Here is a 25,592-nt window from a genome sequence, read left to right on the forward strand (position 1 = left end):
TTTTGACTTTTCTTCTTTAACAATGTCTCAGTGTTGAACTTATTCTAAAATTATTTATTTTCCCAGTCAGTGAAACCAAAAGCATCTGGTTGCCAGTGAAATAAAATGTTTTCATAGAAAAACTTAGGTTGGAACGTGGTCTCTGGAGGTCTGTGGTCCAACTCCCTGCATAAAACAAAGCCAGCTATTAAAAGTATTTTTGTCACTTTGAGACCTCCTTCTGTGACTGAAGCCTTTCAAAGGTGATTGAAGGTGTTCTTTTATCGACAACAGCTGGATCCCTCAGTACATTTGGATGCAGCCTTTCAGCCTTTCTCATCCCATGAATTTATATATGTCAGAAACTTTGGAGGCCTGACCTCACCATTGAATACCATAACAAAGAAGGCATAGGGTGAGCACTTCAGCCCTATTTGGCTTTGAATTAAAAAAAAATAAAAACTCTATTTGAAACACTTTTTGGGTTGTTTTTGCAGGGCAATTTTTGGTCCAGAAACCAATTTTCTGATTGGCATAAAATGATTTTCTCTTCCTTCTGCTGATGTTGCCAATTTGTTCAGTGTACCAAAAATGCCTCCTGTTCTTTTTATTTCCTGGATATAAAACATGATCTGTGCTGTGGCAGCACCTCTGTGGTCCAGTTCTTGTTCTGCAAACATGTGTTTGCATGTAGTATAAATATTCACATTAATGTCATAATCCAACATACATGGTATTTCTGTTCTAATAGTGAGAACTTTTCAGCAGATAATCAGATGTGGCTTATGAAAGAGAAAAGTCACAGAAAAGGTGCATTTTCACATTGCATTTATTTAAATGCTGAAGGGATATTTCTTTGTGCTGGCGAGACAGCAGATGTCCTTTGCATAATTTTTGACTATGTGGCTATTGCTTATATTTCAGTACAAATATAAAAGAGTAAATTTGCTGATCCAGATGGTTGTCTTAGATTGGTGTTCTGATAGAAATAGTCTTTTAATTGTTCTTTGCATAAAACCATGTGTCTGTATTTGACACCTCATTAAAAGTCAGCATTGGTATAAAACTAGAAGATGTTTTGCTTTGTGATGCTAGTGATGTTGAATGAGAAATTAGAGGTCCCTCAATTCCAACTCATCTCGGTAGTACTTAACCCATTTTTTTACTCTGTACCTGCTTGAAATTGCGACAGTGACACTAAGAGATATTGAATGTGACCCAGTTGCTTGGAGGCTTGTCCAAATGGATTGGTTTATAGGTAAAACTTCAGCTACCAATTTGCTATTAAGCATACTTTGCATTGAACAAATGTTTAGCAACTTTTAAAACTGGACTTGGGAGTGAATGAGGAACAATGCATCTATAAATACATCCCTTCCTATAAAATTGCTCTACCATTTATTGAGACTTTGAATTTATGTACCTGTTCATCTGATTTTCCAGACTGATGTGCTTTATAGCTTCCTTTCAGCACTTCTGAAAATCCAGCTGCCATTGAATTCGTGCACATGCATTTGTTAAAATTGAACTGCTGTCAGTTGGAGATACTGTTAATTAGTCTTTGCAATGGAAAAGGGTCAGAATGAGTTTCCATCTCTTCCTTAAAAAAAAGAAGAAATAAAAGAGGAAGCAAGAGGGAAACCCTAGGGCCTCTTCCTAGCAAATGGGGTTCAGCCCAGAGGCAGGGTTGTTTCACCATTGAGTGATAAACCCAGGCTGGTGACCGGGGATAGTAGTTGCTTCCCACTATAGCAATTCAGTTTTCTAACAAACCATCCAGCTCCTCCCCAGACTGCAGGTTGGAAATTCTACTCTTGATAAAAGCTCACAAACCAGTTAAGAGGGAGTAGTTTACAACCAGTGATTTAAAGCATCCATTAGCAATACAAGCTAAGCAGAACAAACAAACCAAAAGAAAAAACAACACCAAACTTGACCTGTGGTCCTACTGAGTGTTACCCGGTGCATTATTTTAGAAGACCTTAGTGAGATCAGGCTAACACTTGCACATAAAAATATTTATTTCTACGAAAACCTGACTTCTGAAGAACCAGTACTTTAGATTTAGAAATAGGAGTCTTCTGAGCTTCATTCTCCAGGCTTGGCTATTACTTTGAATATTCCATCAAACCCTTACTTCACCACATAATTAACGTTCTTGGGGGTGTGATGAACTAAATAATGGCATTTATTTTTCCTGACTGATTCTTCAGTGATTCTTAATACATTATCCTGAAATACCTTATCCTTTTGCATTTTAAAACAGCAAAAAACTCAACACCTCCCCCAACCACAACTCTTCTTGAGAGGAGTGTTTATTCCCCGTGAAATTATGGGAACTATAGAGCTTAAAACTCTTGCACTGTATAGTTGTGCCAATCATTTGTGTCATGGCCTGTATTAGCAGTCTGGCACTGTCCTGGGAATCAAGTTTCCCCAGCTGATCAACCCATGGGACTTGATGGTCTCTTCTACTTACTGTGATGTTTATCTTGCACTGATTGTAGAATCTGAAGGTCCACATTTTAATGACAATCTGTAAATATTCTACTGCTGTGATAGTATTAAAATTATATGTTTGCTAATGGAATGGACTGTATAAATGCTGGTAATTTTGCAGCACTTGTTCAGCATAGAATCTGAATGCTTTTTAAACATGCACAGATTCATTCTCAGAGTGCTTCTGTGAACGATAGAAATTAGTGAAATATTGGTTTGACGAGCTTTGCAGCACACCAGCTGTTCACCAGCAAGAAATAGAGACATCATGGGGACTAATATACAGGGAGAGATGTGTGTAAAATCTACCCATCCCTACCTCTTTTTTTAAGAGGCAGCTGGACAGGGAGAAAAAGAATGTGTTGAGGTTTTGTGGTTTGGGGGGTTTTTTGAGTGTTTGAAACGGCAACACACAAATTAACCTTTTATTATACAGGGATGTTTGTGACCAGCTTATGACATTAATCAAATTCTACAGTTTTTACAATTTAGCCTGAGGTCAGTATATATACCATTACTTGACAGTCAAGCAACCTTGCTGCTTAAATTGGCTTTGAAAAGCTTGAATTAATATGTAATCCCAATACAACTAGATTTTAAAAAATTTCTTAAAAAATTTTACTACTATTTTAAATGTGTTGCACAAGGACTGATAAACCTTGATTGCACCCAAGATGGCTGATGAAGATGCACAGGCATCACCCGAGTTCAGGATCTATAGTCAGTACTTTCCTTGTGTTCAGCTCATGGTTTGTACACCAGTGTTGCTGTCAGAGCTCTGGCCTTTTTAAAGTGATCATTAACTTTTCTCTGTGTTGAGCACCAAAAGGACATTCCCAAATGCTGGTGGTACCTTTCCAGGAGTAAGTCTATTTCCTGTGGGAGGAGATCTGCTTTGTTTCTCTTCTCTCTTTCTCCTGGTACGTTGCTGTTTTAGGATAACTCCTTACAATTACTTTCCTGGTATATTCCTATCTAATTTTAACAATATTAGGATTACATGTAGATGTTGTATGAAGCATAGAGGATTTTTATGAAGGTATACATATGAAATGGAGTGACTCAAGAGGTATGGCATTCTCTTGAGAAGAGGGATGGCATCAGTTTATATCTTACATTCTTACATTGGGAGCACTGAGGACAGAGAGATATGGATATGGTTAAAGTTATGTGCTTAACTTTATAATTCCCTCTTCTTCTCTCAGGGCATTTTTTCCTTTACATGCTCCTTAGCTGACATGAAAGCTGTGACTTTTAAAATCTGAATTTCAAAGGAGTTCTCGATATTTGCCTCAGATGTCATCTTTATCTGTAAATCCTCAACTATCCTTCAGTCTGCACGTCTGATCCCTCAGCTTTCTAAAAGCCTGTGATCCTTCCTTGATAGCTCTTTAAGCTAAATAAGGAGGCTCTTGCCTGTAGGTCTACATACCAGTTGTCTTTCTCATCTGGGTTTCTCAGTTTAGGTAGAAAGCAAGCAGTCTGTGCTATCAGGAGACTGGAGATTGGTGTCTGTAAAGCACCTGAGGAAGATTTCCATCAGTGGATGCTGATCTTGTTGCTATCACTGAGGTGGGTTTCTGCTAGCAGGGTTCCAGTTCTTTTGGGAGTATGTGTTGTGACTAAAGCTGAAGGGTTTTCGGAAATAGAAGGGTTAAGTGTCATTAAACAAATTATTTACAGCTGGACAAGAGGGTCCAAGCTTTTGCTGGCAGCACAATTCCATACACATTCTGCCTCCTAAAACTTTATTTTGAGGTCGCATTAGTGTTGCAGTGTCCTGGATAAATAAGGAATTCTGCAAATACCAAGATGAAGATGAAAAGCTTAAAGGATGGCAACTGAAAGGAAGTATTTAACTTGCAGAGCAAGAAGAGAAAGGATAAGGGGGCATTTGGAGAGAGTCTTCTAGGCCTCTACTCCTTGTATAGGTAGATTCAGTAGAACTTCTCCATAAAGTGTTTTTATTGGATTGTACTTGTTTTCTACTATGTAACCTGGAAATATGGTTTATCTTAAACAGGTAAAATATATACCAAGGCTCTAGCTATTAAATATCAGGAAAAAAATTCAGTCACAATAGTGTCATCTGTGTTGCTATATGGTCACTATCTTGTGCTAACCATTCCTATTTAAAAAGTGGAAGAAGAGTCAATGGCTCTTCAAAAAGTAACAGCAGCTGAGGTCTCTATTCTGTTCCCTGTGAATGACATTCTTTGAGGTGGGTAAGCTTTTAAATGCCTTTAGCATTAAACACTCCAGTCTGCACTACTGATCCCCCAGCTTTCCAGAAGCATTTGATCCTTCCTCAATAGCTCCTTAAGTGAAATAAAAAGACTCTTCCATGTTAGGTCCAAGTACCACTTACCATCCTTTTCTCAGTAGTTTCTCACTTGAGGCAGAGAGGACTAATGTTACCAGTTATGCACACATAACTTGCCTGTAATAGCTGAAAACAGAGGATCTCCACTTGCAAATTGTGGTTGCTGTTTTTACTTGTTAATAGTATGATTTCTATGCATTTTGCTGTTCCCTCTACCAATACTCCCGGGGTTTCCAGTAGACTTATACGTCCTGGTTAGTATGCAAGTTAAAAAACTCCAAAGATCGTAAAAAAGAGTGGCACCCTTCAGAATGGAGGTAGTCAAAAGAGAGCTAAAACTAAAGGGCATATGCAGTATTTTGTACCCCCTACAGAAGACTGGAATCTTGCTGGATTTGTAATCAGTTAGACATAATTCTGTGATACTGTTATGCTCTTAGAGGGAGGCTGAAGCTAGTTCATGTCATACTCCTAGCAACAATGAAGGTGTAACTCTGTGTGCATTTTTAACACCTCAGGCACCCAGGTGCCCCAGGGAAAGGTACTTTAATTGAGAGAAAAGTTTAGGTTCTTTGAACATGAACCTTCATAACTGGATAAAGAAGTGTTGGTACCAGGACTGTCTTCTGTGTTAATGCTATGCTGTCAGTGAGGACTGTGCAGTGTGTTCTAAAGAGCATTTAAAAAAACCCTCAAAAAACAAACAAAAAAAAAAACCCTAACCCTCACCTCTCACCTCCCCCAAAAAAATAAAAAAAAAATAACCCAACAAATCTGGAAAAACTTTAATGCAATATTCGGGACTGGAGCTTTAAGGAGCTTTTTTTTTTTTTTTTTTTTTTTTTTCTGACTCAGCTGCCTGTTCAACTGCCAAACTGCCTTTGGGAAGAGGAGACCCTTTCTTTGGTATTCTTTTCTGTGTTCTGAAAGAAAGGGACAAAGATGCTATTAAATTGTTAAATAAATATTGTTAGAAAGTGGTCTCAGATCCTTTTCTGAAAGACACACGTGCAATTACCATAAGTTGCTGTATTGCCATGTACCGTATGATTTATCCATTTTCTGATCTCCTTACTTTGCAGATTTCGATGGGAAGTTGCTACTATAATACTTTCAAAAGGCATGAAAAGCCCCCTCTACATTAAGAATCTTATCATTCCAAAATTCAAATAATCCTTTCAAATGAAGTAATAGAGGCAATTAGAGCATGAGAACACTCGCTAAATGGGATAGGAGCTTTTCCAGCCTGCTCCTTCCTATTACTTAGTTACATAGCAAAAGTAAAGATCTTTGAGAAGGAATGTGAGGGAGAGGGGTCGATTCTTGGTTTAAAGACTCATTCATTTGATTCATAATTTTTTCCCCTCCGAGTGGTCTGAATCTCATCCAGGAAGATAGCAGTCAAATGATTTCACTGCTGCTGTCTGTGTGTTTATATAACACATAAGGCTCACTCCAGTTGTCTCAGTCTCATCGCCAGCATCTCTTCTCACTATCATGATTAATCCGCTTGTTTTTTAGCATTTATGGAGAGATTTAAAACTAAACAGGAAGAGAAACTTCAGTGGTAGCATAGTCTTTCTATGCTTTAAGTAAGGTACACCAGTAGGATTAGTGTGAAGCTGTTTGCGTTTGGTATCTCTATTATTGTATCTACATAGGAATAAAAAGAAAAAATAAATCTCTAGCTTTGTCGCTCCTGCATCTTGCTTTGATTTTACTGCATCACTGGAAAGCTAATAAAATTTAAAGCTTCCTTTAAGTAGGACCTCTTTTCCTCTTTATTACTGTTGTGTTGTACTAAAGTCTATGCATAATTGTTGCTATAATGGTTACTTTAAAATTCTCTCTTATGATAAAACTTCATGAGGCTCTGCATATTTGTAATTTCTGCATGTACGCATTTCTTGGGTAGCAAATTACACCCATTAAACAAATACACCTGAAATCAATGGGTAGTTGCTATTATGGAGGCAAAGCTGGATTGAAGTTCTAGAGTTATTTTATTAATTGCTGGGTTGGAGTTATCTTCAAAGCAAAATATATCAGCGGGGGAAATTTTGGACAGCAACACTGAGTACTGTATCTCCTTTTTACTCACGTAAGGCTGAGCAGCAGCTTCGGTGAATGCGGTTTCCCTCTAGTGGTGCTCCCTGCGGTCGACGCTGCTCCTGTGATTGCCTGCCTGCTTAACTTAGACCAGGAGTAGTCTTGAGCCTTGCTTTGTGACAATCTAATGTGTACAAATAATTAGGCAACTTGCAGATGAGTCACGCTGTAGCAGCTTCTGAGTTCTTTATACCTTTACTGAAGCTTTTGTTGCCCTGATCTGTTAGGAAGAGCAGTTTAAGGTGTTTGGCAAACGCGAAGTGGTTCATACGATAGCCTTATCTGAGAACAAATATAGAGTCAGTGTGACTGAAATCACTTTGAAGTTAATTTAATTAAACTCTTGCAAATCTTAATTTTAAAAGCATGAACACTGGAGGTTATTTTACATACTTCTGTGTCCTTTTTTGACCTCTTTACTGGTTGTGAGTATAAAATAAAATCCCTTTCCTTAAAAGGGAAAAAGCTCACTCAATCACTCAGTGGATTGTTTTTTCATTTAGCTTGAAATATTTTGGATGTTTTCTAAATCAGAATAAAATCATTTTTGAATGAACTGAAATATTCTTTCATTTAAATTGTAATTTCCTATTTAAACCCTTTTGAGAGGATCAAATTTCTATTAACACAAGCATTTTCCTGTTAAAAATTATTCTTCTCTAGATACACAATAGTTATGTAGTTTTTAAGGCATTACAACTCAGCAGCAGTGAAATGGAAGTAAACAAGGAATAATCCACTAACTTTGATGTTAGCAGTAATCCACTAACTTTGATGGAAAGACCTCCACATAAATGCTGTTTGTGGCATAAATTCTGTTTGTGCCATAAATGCTGTTTGTATGATAAATGCAATCAAATAATCTCCCCGTTCTTAATCACAAGTTATATTCATGTCACCTAAAAGACTTAAAACTTAATTTCTGCACTAAGTTTTATTTCAGAGCCTTATGAAAAAGCTGCAACTCTGTTGAATGCTGCCTGAATCTGTGCTGAACCTTATTACAGCTATTGGCCAGGGTGTCTGCAGTGAAAATAACAGTTATTCAGTATGGTGATACATGAATTTATAGCAAAAGTGATGAACTATGTTGTGTTTTGTCGGGTTTGGTTTTGGTTTGTTTTTTTTTTTTTTAAATAAGAGGTTTAAAAAAATTAAAATAGGTTGTACACAAAATAATTAAACCTAGCTTACCTATTGTCCTTTGTTTATATGGACATGAGAGTATGTTTAAGAGAACTAGTAGGGTGGTGTTGCTGCTTTTCATTTAGTTGCTGAGCTAATTCCATGCACTTCATTAGTCTGGGTGTTTCAGGGTATTCTTACTTGCACTTGTGAGGCTAATTGACTCTGTGGGTATTTAAAGGACTTTGTGTAGGCACTTTTTACTGCTTAATCAATGTCAATAAGTAAACTTTGCTTCTGGGTAGTCTGATGTAAATCATCTCAACTTTATTGACTTTTCACAGTAAAGCCATGGTGTAAAGCTATAAACGTCAAAGTTTTTAGAATGCCTCCCTGAAAAGTTGTTTCTTAAGTGCATGCTATGTTTTGTTTAACTCGTGGGGTAGTACATGGACATGATCCCATTCCTTGAGGAAATGGAAAGATTGCTGCAGGTAAGATCCCAGTGAAGATACTGAGTATCTGTAGGGCTAATGTGACTGCTTATTCCTTGTTAGTGGTTAACGTTTTCTTGTGAAGAGGAATTCTAAAGCCTGTATATGAGCAAAACAAGTGTGTGTGTGTGTGTATGAGAATATAGGGATATCTGTATAAATGTCTGCAATGTACAGAACCTGGGGTTGCCACTTGTTTCTTAGCAATTAACAATGCTCCTGGTGTTGAACAGCAAATCCTAGTCAAGGAAAAGACCATCCTAAAACACTTTGTCCATACTAGTGCTGCCTGAAAGAAGCAACGAAATTTACACTAGTGGTTTATATTTAACCAAGACTGAAAGTTACTGAAGTTTTTCAGAGCAGCTACCAGCTCTGCTTTTGAGCCATTCTTGTGTTTTGATATTTGACCTGTGCTTTGTAGAAACTTGCTATGTATCAGGAAGCCACAAAGGTGTGTGAAAAATTGCCAGCATCTTTGACCTTACCCCCATTTCTTCCTTTTTTGAGGTCATGTGATTCATTGCCATATTTCACAAATCTCTGTGTACACATTTTACACAGCAAACCACAGCTTCTCTGGTCATTATGGAAAGGTGTAGGTAAAAACAACCAATGCCCTTCCTCCATCACAAATGAAAAAAAAAGTGGGGGAAGAAACTTCCCCTTCCCGGGTCTCTCCTTGCCTTGGAATGCTAATGGCATTCTGACAGGATGTTGCTCTGTATAAAAGAGACACAAAAATGGATCTTTCTACTGAAAAAAATCTGAGATGGTAGCTAAGGATTTTAGTGAAAAAGTAAAAGCAGAGAAAACCTTACTAAGGATATTCTTTGAAAAGCATTAGTATCACTGTAGAATTATTTATCATTGTAATTGTAGTGAGGGAAGCACCTTTTCCATTCTCATCAACATGGCAACATGCCTTCTGTTCAGCTCCTGTGGTGTTCTGTAGACTGCAATGTTCCCCTTCTTCTGCACTGTTGGTTAAGGTATGCAATGATAAAGATAGCCTGGTTTCATGCAAGTCATTTTAATCTTATAAAAGGATGAGATGATGACAGCCTGCACCAAAGTAAAAGCACACTTTTTGATCCACCTGTGAGAAACTGCAGAAGGGATTAACCCTCTTTCTCCTTTATGTCATAGATGAAATTTCTGTGTGATGTTAGCCACTGAGGGAATAAGAAGTGCATTTTCAGAGGTATTGTCAGAAATGCTCCCTCTGCCCAGTTGTTTGTTCTAAACAAGTGAGTTCTTAAGGAGCATATGGAAAGCAACTTGGCATTTTTAGAAGGCGTGGTCTGCTTTTTGATTCTTTATACTTTGGCCCGTGTATTCTTGGCACTTTTACATAGTTTATTTGAGCCAAGCTATTACTTAGCAGCAGTGCATCTTTGATACAAAGATAATGTTTGGGACACTCTGGGCAGATTGGAAGGAGTTCTTCCATTTTTGAAAGCAAATGCTAATTTTTTAAATGAACAATATGCATAAAAGTTTGAGTAGATGTTGGAAGATTCATGGGAGAATGAGGAGGAGTCGCTGTGGCTGCATCAAGTAATATTTGCTCAAGAAGCCTGAAGTGCAGCTGGACTCGTGTCCAGAATTTGGGAATGGCTGAGAGACAGATATTTTTTCTTCTGATTAAGTAGTATTTGCCACTGCAAAGCACAAAAGGAATGTTCACTAGCCTGCCTCATTTGAGCTGGAAAATGAAAGATAGTGATCAATTCTGTACAATGCACAGTTCCTCAGACAGCATTCGGAAAGGGGATGGAACGACCAAGATGGTCAGAGATGCCAACAGGAGTGACGGTCTGTCAGCTTAACTATTAAGTTATTGCAACAATAAAAAATTGCTTGTTCTGTTTACTGTTATGTTGTCCTTTACTCTTTTCATGCATGGAAATTAAAAAAATTGTTAAAATCACCTAATGCACAGTGGCCCAAAGTATTATAAAATATAAAGTGTTTCCTGGCGTGCTGGTCATTGCTACAAGAGTTCCTTGTTTGCCCTTTCTTGGCTTTTATCATAAAACAATGTTTTATAAAGGGAAGATACAAATCTCTAGATTTCTTTCTCTGTCCATTTAATCTTCTGCTTTGCTTCCTTATGTGTCTGTTATCCTTTTTGAAGGGTGATGTAGGTGCAGATAGCTTGACAGGAGAAGGAGACATAAACGTGCAAAACCTAAGACCACAGAAATTCCTGGCCGGAGATTGTTCTTAGGGACAGCATTATGGTGCAGGAACACATGGCCCATTTCCTTTCTATTTTCCTCAGCATCAGCAACTGTTGGATTAAGAACCTTCAAGTTCTTGTTTAAAAATTGATCACACATAAATGTCTGTATAGTAATGGGACAGGTAGTAATCCTGCTCAATGAAATGAATTTTGATATGCAGGTGTGAAAGTCCCTGTATATATAGTTCTAGGTACTACTTAGAATTCAATGGGAGATTTCACAAGGAGTAGCAAGTCATTTTCACACTCTCAGTTGAAAAATGGGGGGATAATTTTGCTGCTTTTCAAGTCAGCCCACTGCTGCATAAATGCCTTGAAAGCATTCGAAAATGAAACAGTTTGAGTAGAGTAAAATAACATTTGATTAATGCTTTCTTTTAAGATCAGATATGTTTGATTTGAAAAACTTGTCTAAATGCTCTTAAGCGTGCTCATGCATTGAATTTTTGTATGTAGTGTTATTTGGGTAACCGTACTAAAAGAAGCCAATGCCCATTTTTGCAAAAGAGAGGGTGGTAAGTGAGCACACAAAAGTGATTTTTTTTTGCTTTCTACTGATCAAATATAAAATCGGCTGATCAAGACATGAGCTTAAATAATAAAATAATTCATATCTGCAGTGCTTAATTTTCAAATTTTTAGCCCACGCTATTGACCAGTTACTTCTAAGTAGACAACCTTATTCATTTGGAAAAAGTGGGAATGCTGCAACTTTGTTTTCATTTATTTGTGAATTGTTTAAGCTACATTTTCTAAGAATATATTCATATAACTTCTGTTGGTGTCACAGTTTTGTTTTGAAAGTGTTACAGTGGGCATCAGGACAAGCCAAACCAGACTGTTTTAGCTGATCCCAGTTTTGTCAGGCTAGAGTTGAAAAATGGGAACTAGAAGGTCAGCAACTGAGGTACTCAACCATGCTGAACATAGAGTTACTGAATAAAAAGCATTGCATTGTCAGCTGAGCAGACTCCAGCACACCTGACTATTTCTCTTGGCTGAGCCCTCTAGAGCTCTAATGGGTATGTGGAAAAGATTGGATTTTTTAGAAAGCATTTGCCACTCCTGCCCCCTTTCCCCTGCTTTCAGATGGCATTTTATAAACACACAGTTCCAGGTGACCTCCTTCATCTTCCTACCTGGGAAGTGGCTGTGTAGAACTATAACTGATGCTGAATATTTTGATGTAGACAATAATTTCACTGTCTGTCCAAAGATATAATTTTGTGAATTCCACTTTAGGTTAAAATGTACTTACTGATGTAAATCTAGCATAACTTTCTTGGATTCTTAGAGTTTAGCTACTCTGGTGCCAAAGAACTTAAACTTTCTGGCCATTATCTAGCTGCCTTGTTCAGCTGGATTTACATGTGTGGTACCTGACTTTGGCACATGGATGAGAGACAACAGAAGTTACAGGTTTCTCCTGCTAAGGAGATAATCTCTGTAACTTCAACATATGACTCCTCATCCTTTTAATCCAAGAATGATTCTTATCTATCAGGACACTAGAAAAACATTTTTTTATCTTAGTTTATGGTGAAATTGGCAGTCAATGGTCTTTATTTGAAAAGGTACTAATCTCCTTTTTTTGTTAGCCTGAACTGCATTTTTTTTTTTAAAAAGAGTAACAGAATATTTATTTTGCTTTGGTCTCATTCTGAAGAATTCCTCTTCTACACATTGAATCCTAGCTGAATGAGACACCACCTTCTTTTTCCATGTTCCTTCTTTGGTGAGAAGCTGTTACAGTAATGTTGCTCATTTGGCACTGTGCATCCTGTGGGCTATGGACTATCTGACTTTAGTTTTGCCAGTGCAGTATGATGACCTGTAGCAGTCCCTATCCCACCTCTGTTACTATGTTCAAGATGTCTCTTATTTTTTTTCTTGGGTTCCCCTTTTGCCAGTTTGGGCAGTGATCCAGACCAGTGTGCAACAAGTTTGGCTGTCCTCTTTCTACGTTACCTGGTATATCTGAATCAAAACCCCCTACTTGAGTACAATACTGAGATGAGGATAGATGCTTTTAATTTAGCACACACCATTATTCAGTTTCACTTACCATTTGACATGAGTGAGGTGTTCTGGTCCGGTAATCTGAACAATTAATTTTTTAAGTAATTGCCTGTCAACTGTGATGGGTGAGCAGCAAAACTAGACAAATGCTGTTTTCCCAGGAGCATTGTTTGCAAGGGCAGCTGTGGTATAACCTTTTGGAGAAGGCATGTTTCCTCTTTTGCTTTTAACTGTAATTCAAGGGGTGAAGTAAGCACCTCAAATCTAGGCTGCTTTGCCAAAGAATCTTAAAACAATCAGCAAGGTTGGTGAATGGTTTTCTTTATGAGATCTTATTCTTTAAAAACAATATTTTTAAAGGTGGGGTGTGAAGTTCTGTGGGGGTTTTTACTGTTTTTTTGAGGGGTTGGTGGGGTTTTTGGTTTTGGGGTTTTTTTGAGACTGAAACCAACCTGGTGTTTGATACTAAAGTGTTGAAAGACCAGTTTAATTTTGGAAAGAATCCCAAATACCTTGGGGATGTGTAAATCCCGATTCTTAAGACAGCAAAATGGTACTGTAATGGCTCCTCTTTAGAGGCTTCTCAGTCATGAACTTGTTTTCCTATTACTATAGTGTGCTGTGCAATGTGATGTTTGGAAATTAATACCACAGCACAAGAGAGATTTCTACCCATTTTAAATGCATGTGACTTTAGGGCTCTGTGGAGGAAGGCACCTGACTGAGTGGAAGGGTTTGTGATTGCTGGGAAGGTGGAGGTGTGAGGGTTGTTATGCACCTGCTGGTTGTTATGCACTCTACTGGTCTGTATCACACCAAGTTGACTTTCATGACTTTTCCCACTGACAAGTGATCATAGATCTGGTTTTAACTGCTGCACCTATCACCCTTCCCAGGCAAGGGACCTGAAACTCTTTATGCTGGCCAGAAACTCAATGACAATGAGTGGCACACTGTCCGGGTGGTTCGGCGAGGAAAGAGCCTCAAGCTGATCGTGGATGATGATGTTGCTGAGGGTAAGTGTGATGTATCAGAATTTTTTGATCAAAGATCAGAGATCTTGGCATCTCTGTTCCTAGTCCTTGCCATTATGCTCCTTTTCCTTCTTCTTTTGTGTATCTTCTCCCCCACGCCTTCCTGTTACCACTCATGTATTTAGTGTTACTATGTTGAAAATGAATGTTCAGGGCTGAGAGACTTCTTAGCCAGCACCAGAAACTTCTGTGACAACTGTAAAATCCTGAGATACAGGTTTAGAGGACAGATAAGCTTGCACTTATCTCAGGCTGTAGAGGTGTTCAGCAGAACTTTCTTGTGATCCAGGCTCTTTCTGAGGTAGACTGAATACACTCCATTCCTGAGTTGCATGTGTGATGGTTTCCAATGCTGTGGAATCAAGGCCAAGGTTCTCTGGACTGTACTTCTGCACAGACTTTTCCTTGATGATAAACCTGCATGTGGTGCATGTGTAACAGAGCATGGATTTATGTCTCTCCTGTTCATTTTTTGTTCGCTCTTTCTTTCTCTTTCTCTTTCTCTTTCTCTTTCTCTTTCTCTTTCTCTTTCTCTTTCTCTTTCTCTTTCTCTTTCTCTTTCTCTTTCTCTTTCTCTTTCTCTTTCTCTTTCTCTTTCTCTTTCTCTTTCTCTCTTTCTCTTTCTTTCTCTTTCTCTTTCTCTCTATGTCTGTCTCTCTTTTACCTTTTATTTTTTGTAGTTTGAACATTCTTGATTATTTTCTATTTTTAAATTTATTTTTATTTTTTTATTTCTTTTCTTTCTTTTTTTAATTTATTTTTTTTTTAATTTCCCAAATTCTTGTGCTCATGGTTCAGAGCCATCCAGAAGAAATGCAAGCAAAGCAGTTTGTTCTCAACTTTGGTTTAGAGGTTAGGGAGGATCCTGACTCAACAGAGTGTGCCAGTCTTTTTTTTTTTTTTTTTTCCCTTGATATTTTAAAAAAATTATTTTCTTCATTTCCAGACAGCTTTTTGTGCTCCTACTTCTTTTTGCAGGGAAATGTAGTTGGAGGGAGGAAAGAAAAGATCAGTCAGTCAGGAAAGTTGGTGTGTCCCAGGTTAAGATTTGCATTGAACTGATCAAAGTACTCCAGACTGATCCTTTTTTAATTGAAGAATTTTAGAGGTTATACTTCTCAGATCCATTTCTTCATGACTGAAAGAGCCAGAAACCTATCTTTTCTTTTGAAGTTCTGAAATTCTCACAGTTGTATATAACTTCAGGAACTGGGTTTTTGAGAAAAATATCACCAGTCTGGAGGCTGATAATAGAATAATTAAAAAAAGAAAAATGGAACCCTGGATGCAAAACTGATGTGGGTATGATTATTAGTTGACACCCATGCTGGTTTGCCAAAAGCTGAAATCGTCTTTTCTGAGTAACTTCTTCTCAGAACGCAACTAGAAGGAATGGCTGCCACACATAGTGCCAGAACACTGTATCCTATCTCTGAAAAAAGTTTTTTTCTGCTGTATGAATGTGAATTTTTTAAAATATTGTGGTAATTTAGATTATTTGGGAAGCCAGGAGTCAGAAATCTGAAATAAGCCCAAAGAAGTCGGCTTACAGGAAAATAGTTTGAAATACCTTTTCTCTCTGAAGTAAATATATGCTGCCCTATATCAGCTGTAATTTTGCATGAGAGAGCAAGAAACATATGCAAGAAAAATCATTCCCTGTCGTTGGAAGTCAACCTTGGTGGTGGCTTGGCCAAAATTAGGTTATAGGAAAAATGAATCTTATTTAAGAGGGAACTTAAAAGAAACACTTAATCCCAATTACGTCTAAATTTGGGAACCATTCTTCTGGGTATGCTTTTTTAGGAAGCACCACGAGGTGGCACACTCTGCATTACCGAATCGATCCACCAAAGCCATCTGTTTTTGAAGTCTTTTTCACGAAACTGAGTTTATAAATAATAATGATATAATCCTGTACTAAAATAGAATACGCATATGTACATGTATATGAATTACATAATTAAAGATGCATTATAGATAAAAATATCTGCTAAAAGAATGCCATCATGGCACAGTCAGAAGTCAGTAAAGCCAGAGTTAAGATTTTCTGTGCAATCTGCATCCCACTTCCTGGGGCAGATGATACCAGTCTTCAACGGTGTGGTCACATAGATTTTTCCACAGGATTCTTGTTGTCTTAGGCATAGATCAAAAGTCTAAATTGGGTCCCCAGTAAAAATAAACACTCTATTTGATTTCTGTCTTCTTATTGCTTGTTTGGAACAATGCACGCCAGCATGCCAGCTGAATTTTGCTCTAAATTTAGACCTGCTTCTTTTTTTTTTTGTTTGTTTTCTGGATTTGGTTTTTTTTTTGTTTTTTTGTTTTTTTTGGTTCTGGTTTGTTTGTTTTTTTGTGTGTGTGTGTTGTAGGCTACTCATCAATATGTTTATACAGAACTAAGAAGCTTTAACTGGATTTATTCCCATGTCTGTGTTATGTGAAGTGAGTGGGCATCTTTTTTCCCATTTTACAGGTTTGGGAACAAGACACCAGATTAAAGTTGGATGTGTTTGGTACCAATTTGCCATGTATTTTTAGTCATTTGCATCAGAAAGATTCAGCATGTCTGTAAATTACATCCTGCAAATTAGTTCAACCCTGCCACTTGGGGAATTAGATGTAGACAATTAATGACCACCTATGAAAAAATTTGTAGTGAAGTGTCTGACTTGGTTTCCTGTAGGACATCTAAGGCAGAGACAGAATCCAATTCTGGACAGCATTTTACTGTTTAATCACAAGACCTTTGTCCCACATTGCTCCTGACCTCCGAACAGACCTCAGAACATCAGTAGTAAATGAGACACAAATAGAGCAGATATATTCCTCTCTTATGGCATCTTCCTAGCACCCAAATACCATAGTGAAGGCTGGAATTTTTTCTCTCTGCTTCCACTTGAACTAGAGAACTGATTGCTGTAGTAGGTACAGTACTCTACAGAGCACAGTGGGGGAGATAGAGGTTAACTCTGCAGGTGGGGCTGATAGCTAATGAGATCAGAAAATACTGGATTGCACTCCATGATTTCCTAGGAAATTACATCTCTGTCCTGATTCTGATCTTGTATTGCCATGTCCTTTCCAGCTTTTCATTGAACTACACCTGACTTTCTACAGTACTGCTTCTAGCACTGTCTTTATTTATTAAACCAGCCCCAGCTATTTCATTTTTCACCTTTACTAAGATTCTGGGTTCACCTCCTCCAAACTCCCTCACTCCATTTTTAATGCCCCCTATATTTAGGCTCCCTGTCCCAGTGTACTCTAGATTTTCCAGTCTTGGCATTTCTCTCCTGCTCAGGCCACAATTGCCTTGCATTTTTTTAAGTGCAGAAGAAAAAAGGAGGAGTTTTCTTGCCTTTGAAAACTGACATATCTTAATTTTATTATTCTCATTTTTTAAAGTAAAGAAGTAGTATTTTTTTTAAGTGTCTTTTCTAATTTTACAGAAATATACTTCTGGTTTGGAAAAATCATTAATTTTATAATACTGAAACTGAAATTCTAAGCCTCTAAGAATCACAGTAGTGGAAGTGAGAAAGTTGTCTAAGCAAATTTTCCCATGTACTATTTCAGTTTCTGGAAACTTCCATTTTTCAAACAAAAATAATATTATTTCTGGTAAAGAACTGTTTCAGGATTTATAAACATTTGCATTGGTGCTGACCCTTGAATTTTTAAATAGTCAAATTTGTGACTGCCTTCAGCTGCTTCTAAGTTTCATCAGCTGTGTCTGCTTGGACTGAAGTTTTCCATGGTCTTGGTATAATTGCATTTATATTAAGATCCACTGGTAAAATTTGGAATAATTGAAAAAGGTGAATTGGTTTACAGAATATTTTTTCTTATTTTTGAAGTAGATAGCTGATTTTCTTTTTTTCTAATAACAACTATGCTTGTTTCCTGTCTTTGAATAAAACTTGGCCACGTTTGGACAAAGTATAAACTGAAGAACTGCAGTTTGTACATGGTCATGAGAGGTGAGTTAGGAATATTTCAGTGTTTCCAGAGTCTCTAAGCAAGAAAAATACCATCAGTTCATTTAATCTGACTCTCTATACACCACAAGCCAGGATGTATCATCTATGTGTTTTTATAAGTGTCTTCAGGTTTTGTTCTATCCCTAACAGAAAAAAAGAAAAAAAAAAATTGCACTTAGTAGGAAAAGTCTTGAAAGGACTACTGTTTTTTGGTTGGCTGATTGATGTTTTTTGCCTTTTAATGCCTGGAAACTCCTAAAGTGAGAAATGCTAGGAGACTTCAGAAGACAGCACAGAATGTGAGAAAGCTTATAAACCCATGTTGATAAAACCTAGGGTAATTGGAGGAGTTTGTTCTGGGTTTACCTATGGTGATTGTTATGATTCCTAGGTATAATCCCAAAGACTGACAAATATCTCTTGCAGTGACTGGTTGAAACTTGTGTATATATGGTTGCTGACCAGCAGATGCAGTCGAATCAGATACTGTTGCTGAATTTTGTCTTTCTATAGCACACTGGAAATATTTATTCAGGTCTTTATCCAGTTGTCAAATTTCACAAAACTAGTGTGAATTTAAATAACTTTGTTCCCTCAGGTTTTTAAACCTGATGAATTTGATCATCATGTTAAAATGTTATGGGAGGGACCAGCAGGTTCCCTGGACTTTCCTCACCAAGGCTGCCCTGCAGCCACCCCACAGCCAACACTACGCTGCATAAACCCAATGCAGAACTGCAGAAAATTTCATGAGAGAAAAAATAATGGCCTATATGTAGCAGAATTTGAATAGTGGTTGTACAGTGAATGATAGGAAAACAGTTAAATTCTTAGTATTTTATTCATTCCTGTTTACTAAATGGATCAAGGTGCATGTAGAAAAAATACTTGCACATGTGACCAAATAGTAAAAACTACCTTAATGAAGAACTATGGAGGGATAAAATAAGATTGGCTGAAAGGGTTTTCATTTTGATATTGCCCAACTTGTCTTTATACTGTGGTATTTCATCTATCTATATGGATTCTGTGTCTGCATTGGTGCCTAGCACACTTAGTGAAACATTTAAATATGCTGTAGGAGGAGTCTGACAGTAGTATTTGATATACTGAATAGCTTGGATATTTTGAGAGGTTAAAATCTTGTCATGATGTGGTAAATAGCCCAAGTGGTAGGTTTATGATTTAAATATATGGAGGGCTTTTACCTGTTGCATTTTTGTGTGTTTCCCTCCTGCCATGCTTTTAAAAGAAGAGGAATAACATCAAGCACAAGGAGAGAACAAAGGAATTAATATCAGCAATTTTATGACTGATCTCATTTCTCTCACTGCTCTTTTTATATTAATCTATGTTTATCAAGTGTTTTCAGGAAATGCACTTGGAAAAGGTGTTTCAGAAGTGTTTGAGTTGTTTGGCAGATGGTCTGCTGCATCAAATAGATCCCTGTAGGCTTTAAGGGAGATGCCTGGTCTTCTTCACTGACAACGAAGTCTTTGTAGCGCAGGGAAAAGTACAGGGGCCTGTCTTTTCTGCCAGGTTTTGGTAACTGCTAGACCCGCACATCTCCAGCAAGCCTCTTCACCAGGATTCTCTACATCCTTCCTGTGCAAGCTGCTGAACAGTGATCAGCTAGGATTCCGTTCTGCTATTAGTCTGGAAACTGGAGTGTGCAGGGCTCCATATAACCTGTTGCTGATCCCAAATATCCTCCTTGTTTCTGTCCTTCAGGCACGATGGTTGGTGATCATACGCGCTTGGAGTTCCACAACATCGAGACAGGGATCATGACAGAGAAACGGTACATCTCCGTCATCCCCTCCAGCTTCATCGGCCATCTCCAGAGCCTCATGTTCAACGGCATGCTCTACATCGACCTGTGCAAGAACGGTGACATTGACTATTGTGAGCTGAAGGCACGCTTTGGTCTCCGCAACATTATAGCTGACCCTGTGACATTCAAGACTAAGAGCAGCTACTTGAGCTTGGCCACCTTGCAGGCTTATACATCCATGCACCTCTTCTTTCAGTTCAAGACCACCTCAGCTGATGGTTTCATCCTCTTTAACAGTGGTGATGGCAATGACTTCATTGCAGTTGAGCTAGTCAAGGGGTAAGGGGCTTTCTGTGATTTTCTACCAGCTCATGTATAGATAAACTTACTTATAGGTGGCCTTAAAATGCTTGCATGAAGAGAAATTCCCCTGATACTCATGTTTTTTCTGCTGAGCTGTAAGACAAAGGGTTCAAACAAAAACACTGAAGCTTAAGACTCCTGATTTTATCACTGACTTCCTTCTGTGGCTATGAGAAAGACATTTTTACAGTGTGTAAAATACTAATTTTAAATAGTTTGGACGTAGTTAATGTTTTGTCCTGTCAGCCTCACAGATGAGCACAGAGGAGGAGATGTGCTGTGATCTCCATATGTCTCTTCTTCATCACTAACCCCCCCGCGCCCCCCTCCTCTTTTTTTTCCCATTGTAATACTTCTTTTTCTCTGGTGAAGGAAAAAGAAAAAGCATATGGGCTGCTGAATTTGTACTTCTACTGGTGATGCTTGATGAAAAGCGACTTGCTTTTGAGCTGCTATGTTCTTTTCAGAAGACCAATAGCTTATTAAAAAAAAACCCCTTTGTTAGCTGAACGAATTTTGATCTCTTATGAATTTAGTCATGGTAGACATGTTTTCCACAGATTACTAGTCCCGTTTATTTCAGTTCAATCTGTTTTTGTTTTTTGGCTTTGCACATACTTCTGTAAGTGGGACATGGAGTAATAAAAAAGCAGTAGTCATGAGCTCCTGGGCTCTGTTGAGAGTTGAAATTTGTTGTCTTTGTTGTTTTATTTTTTCTTTTCTATGTAGAATACTTCTCTTCCATCCTCAGGTGGATTTCTGTGTTTGAACTATATAAATAATTCAGGGTAGCACTCCCATGACTTCAGACTTTGTTAGGGTCCCTATTTTTGCCAAAAGCTTTGCTAATTGTTTTTCAGCTGTTTGAATAAGTCTAAGATCTCATGAGAATTTTAGTACAATATTTCAAGAGAATTTCCCAATTAACTTCTTATGGGAGTTATTCAAAACTGAGAATTAACCTGGGGAATATATGCCCCAAATAAGCATATCTAGTGTTGGTCCCCAGTAAGTTTATCAAAATTACCAATTAAAAAAAAAATAATTCTATGCACAGACAGTGTTTTTGTGGATCTGAGAGAGCTTTGTGAAAAAGAGGAATATTTTATGTTTAGAATCTGATTACTTGAAATGTTGTCATCTCAAAATACTAATCCTTACACTTTGGTAGAAAGGAAACAACTATATTCTTTCAAAGAAGTGGCTAATATTTTGGCTTATTAGAACTTTATTTGAACAGAGATATTTCCCTTCATGATTTTTAAAAGTTAATTTATCAGCTCTGGCTACAAAACCAGCTCAATGGTTCAGTAATGCTGGAGTTCTTCCAGAATTTTTACCAATTCTTTCTATATTTACAGCTATATACACTATGTATTTGACCTTGGAAATGGACCTAATGTGATCAAAGGCAACAGCGATCGTCCTCTGAATGACAACCAATGGCACAATGTCGTCATTACCAGAGATAACAGTAACACACACAGCTTAAAAGTGGACACTAAGGTGGTCACTCAGGTTATCAACGGTGCCAAAAATCTGGATCTTAAAGGTAAACTCTACAAGATTGACAGATTCCCCCTTTATTCCTTCAGGGCTGAACTAGTGAGCAAGAGAAGGCTTGGCGTAACCATGCATTACAGAATGCATGGACTTTGCACATTCTGGATTTCAAATTAATTTATGTCTTTTTTTGTTTGACAACTTCTTTGTCATATTTTGCTTTTTCAGAAATTGTAATTTTTCAGTTTTTCCTAGTTAGATATCAATGAGAACTGGAATTATTTAGGGGATTTTGTGATGGTTTTTTTTTGTTAGTTTCTTTTTTTGTTTTGGTTGGTTGTTTAGTTTTGGGGTTTATTTTGTTTTTTTTGTAGTAAAGGAAGCATAAGTGACTTCTTGCATAATACATTGCTCTGTTTTTAACTTTTTCTGAACATGTGTTCACTTTGCTTTATTCACATTTGGTGGCAAGAAAAATTATTCTAGAAGGTAACATCCTCCTTTTTGTATGTTTACCCCTCTCTGCTCTAGGTGATCTCTACATTGCTGGCCTAGCTCAAGGCATGTATAGCAACCTCCCAAAGCTTGTGGCCTCACGTGATGGGTTTCAGGGCTGTCTGGCATCTGTGGACTTGAACGGGCGTCTGCCTGATCTCATCAACGATGCTCTGCACCGCAGTGGGCAGATTGAGCGTGGATGTGAAGGTATAATTGATTTCAGAGAGGGTCCCCTCTCCAGCACTCACTTTGCACTTCATTGTTGCACTCTGTGCATCTACTTGTTTACCTTACTGACCATTTCATTAGCTATTCCATTGCAATATCTTTCACTACACTTTTGTCTACCAAATGCAGCTTAAATATTGACAGTTTCTGTCAGTGGCTTAGCGCTCTTTTCATATATGCTTCATCCCTTATGAGTTGGTACATTCAGTAGTGGGAAAGGATGGTACTAGGGCACGGACTACTACTTACTAGTAGTTTTGTAGTTTTCTCAGAGTGGTTTATTAGCATTACAGTACTCTTAAAATACTTTGGAAGATGTTCTGTGCCTGAGTGTTCAGTTCTTTTGTGCACCCTTTCTTGGGATCCACAGAAGTATGTATTTGAAGAACAAATAGAGACAGGAGAAATGGAAGGTAGAAAGAGCTGAAGGGTAAAGATTGGACTGAAAGATGAGTTAATTTTTGATGAGGTGGGCCTCTGGTGAAAGCACTGGAGACATTGACTCTTCTGCCTGGAAAACATTTCTCTTCAGCTGTTTCTCTTTTCCAGACAGTTTAGAACTGAGTGGAATGAGTTACTTTTTGAAATATGTAAACAGTAGTGATTTCTTGAAGCCTCTTTAAATAATTTGCTGTTCCTGTAAGCTCCCATTAGTTAAAAAGAATATTGACATCAGCATCACTGACTCAGTAAAATGCATATAACTTCAATTCCCAAAGCACTTGGGATAGTTGCCATCCAAAACTCCAAGGTTTTGCTGTCTGGGTTAAATGACAATCACCATTATGTCTAGAATCACTCAGTCTGCTGTGTTGGCTACCAGTCACTAAAGGAAGATAGTCATTGAACTTTCTTGACCACATTGTTCCTCTCATGTGCTTAAGCATGATTCAGCCTCTCTGTGCACCAAAGCACACACCTACCACTGAATTATCTGTGTTCCAGTGATGAGTAAGGCTTCTACTTGAACAGGAAGCACTTTCAGTAATTTGTGTTTATAGGGCATCTTTTTCTTTGGAATCTTCCAAAACATTCTTAGTCATATGCACGAGTCATTCTTGAAATCCAGCCATCCTTGAGACTGAAATTGGCTGCTGTTTAACAGTGTATAATAGTGCTAAAAACAGTCACTTCAAGACTTGAGGCAAGAATTACTTTACCTCCGATTCTACCAATTCTATTGCTATAATTTCTTTAAATTATACATGGTGGGATTTGTTTAGGCTAGCACAACTAAATAACCTCTTCATTGTGCTTGTTAGGTGACATATCAGCTCCCTTTTGCATCATGCAGCTTCCGTGTGTGCTGTGGAAACTTATGGTTTCAGCTTTTGAAGTCTACCATTCAATCACCAGTGTGTTTGACAAGATGATAGCTACCACACTGACATGTTTTGTGTTTCAGTGTGTCCTGTAATACCATTGCTTTTGGCAAAGGATTTTGAGGGGGATTATCTGGAAGAGGAGCTGAAATATCAAATGAGTTTGAGTTAAAGCTTCATGTCACACACTTTTCTATGTTTTTTTTTTTTTTAATGTGGTGGTTTGGTTTATTTTCATTGGTCTTTTGCAATTGCTGCATTCCTGATTTTTCAGGAGCAACAGGCAGCTCTTCACAGATCTTGATGGTCTGGTTGGATCTGTAGTGGCATCTTGTGTTTCCCTGGGAACATGTGGCAAAGCCAGGAACCACCTTGCTGCCTGATGTGTTCAGGTGTGCTACACATAGCTCTGAGGAGAATAAATCTTGGGGAGAATGACATGATACCAATATAGTACTTCATTTTCACGGTTTCTTGATCTCTTGTGCTCACTGCAGCTTTCATCACTATGTCTGACATAACAGGAGGGCCTTTCCCCATACCACCACCCCAAAAAAGGCATTGGTGAGAGGGCCTGAGAAAAGCTACCAAAAGTAGGGAAGTGGTTAAGACTTAAATGGTCCTTGTGTCAGTGTTGCATCAGGGTATTAAACACACTGAAGAGAAAAAATGAATTCTCAGAAAGGACTTCAAATGAGAGGATCTCTTCTAGTGGAAGCTCGAAGGCAAGTCTGCCACCTACTTTAGGCCTTGCTTTCCCCACCCATAAAATTAGTCTTCCAGGTATTTGTGTATTTGTGATAAAAGTAGGAAATTCATCTGTGCCTTGCAAACCACTTTGAAATTGTGGGTGGAGGCTCCTGGACAAGAGCAAAGCATTCGAAACTGAAGAAAAGTCTTCTATCACGAGGTAGTTTCCTCCAGTCTGTACCACCTCAACAGCCTATGGGGGGTGGTTGGAAACTTTTTACTCCTGAATTTGAGTAATACAGACTATTCTACATCAAACATACACAGTTTGAGAGAAAAGATGTCTGCATTATGGTGTATATGAAGAGTTAGTAGATAGAAGAAGTTGTATCAGGTGACCTCCTTTCCCTTCTTTAAAGTAAACAATTTAAACTTCAGCTCAGCTTTTTCTCACTTCTTGACTTTTAAAACGAGTTCTTCTTGCTGAACTTGTCATTCCTGGTCTTACTACTAGATAAATGGATCAGTTTATTCCATCCACAAAAATCTAGACTGAGTGATTCACTGCATTTTTCTCACTGGTCCTTGAAAAAGTTAAGCAGGTGTCCAACCTTTTGTGTAGTTTAAAGAGGATGCCCTCAATGTTCATGAGTACTTTCTGCCTTTGAGGCATTTTTTCATCTCTTTTTCGATTTGCCACATGTTCTCCTGTGTTTTCCTTTCTTTTAATTGGACATCCCTAAATTGCTTACCATGGGCACTAGTGCTATCTGAAATTCAGTTGCATGTTCTAAATATTTTCACCCCATCCTGCATCCAGCCAAAAAAACCTAACAGCAGTGGCTAAAGATCATTTTATTTCTTCTGTAAGGTAGTTTTCTATGTGCTTTAGAGATGTTGCTTCTACCTCACCTGTTCTACTAACAGCTTCTCATAAAGGAGACTGATTATTATTAATCTGTCTGACACTATTCCAGATGTTTTGGGACTTTTTTTTGTCCTAATTTAATCTTCTTTGCAGATCCCACAGTAAAATCATAATCTTTTGCTACCTTCCATGAAATAGTATAGTTAACCTTTGAAATTCACTGGTGCATGAAAAGCATGAATGACATATACAGGCTGGATAATCAGAAACACATTTTGCATACTAAGCACTATGTGGGAAACAGCAAATCTAATCTCATGCTTAAAATCTCACAGCAGGATAATGTCAAAAAGGATTTCACCCTTCATCTGCTCGGTAGAGAAATTTCAAATCTGGTCATACTTCACTTTCTCTGTGGAATCAAAGGTTGTCCATGGAAGAGTGGAGCATTAATTTGTTCCATGATGGTTTGACATCTTTCCTTTTCCTTGCTTTTGTATTCTAGTCTAATAGTGCTACTGGATTTATGG

At 37.9% G+C, this 25,592-nt stretch overlaps 1 protein-coding gene across 16 annotated transcripts in view; it reads left to right on the forward strand.

The window, feature by feature from the left end:
- Positions 1-25,592, forward strand: part of NRXN3 (neurexin 3) — a 945,575-nt gene that overhangs the window by 396,553 nt on the left and 523,430 nt on the right. For all 16 annotated transcript variants that reach the window (XR_015804647.1, XR_015804648.1, XM_088167427.1 and 13 more), the window contains 4 exons: positions 13,693-13,812; positions 19,548-19,929; positions 21,315-21,505; positions 21,988-22,161. Coding sequence is in view for 14 of the 16 variants with exons in the window: in XM_088167427.1 (XP_088023553.1) it covers positions 13,693-13,812; positions 19,548-19,929; positions 21,315-21,505; positions 21,988-22,161 (867 nt within the window). In the remaining 2 variants the exon portion in view is untranslated. The remainder of the gene's footprint in view (positions 1-13,692; positions 13,813-19,547; positions 19,930-21,314; positions 21,506-21,987; positions 22,162-25,592) is intronic.

This window comes from Sturnus vulgaris, chromosome 6, assembly GCF_052056855.1.
Source record: "Sturnus vulgaris isolate bStuVul1 chromosome 6, bStuVul1.hap1, whole genome shotgun sequence".
Taxonomy (NCBI): Eukaryota; Metazoa; Chordata; class Aves; order Passeriformes; family Sturnidae; genus Sturnus; species Sturnus vulgaris.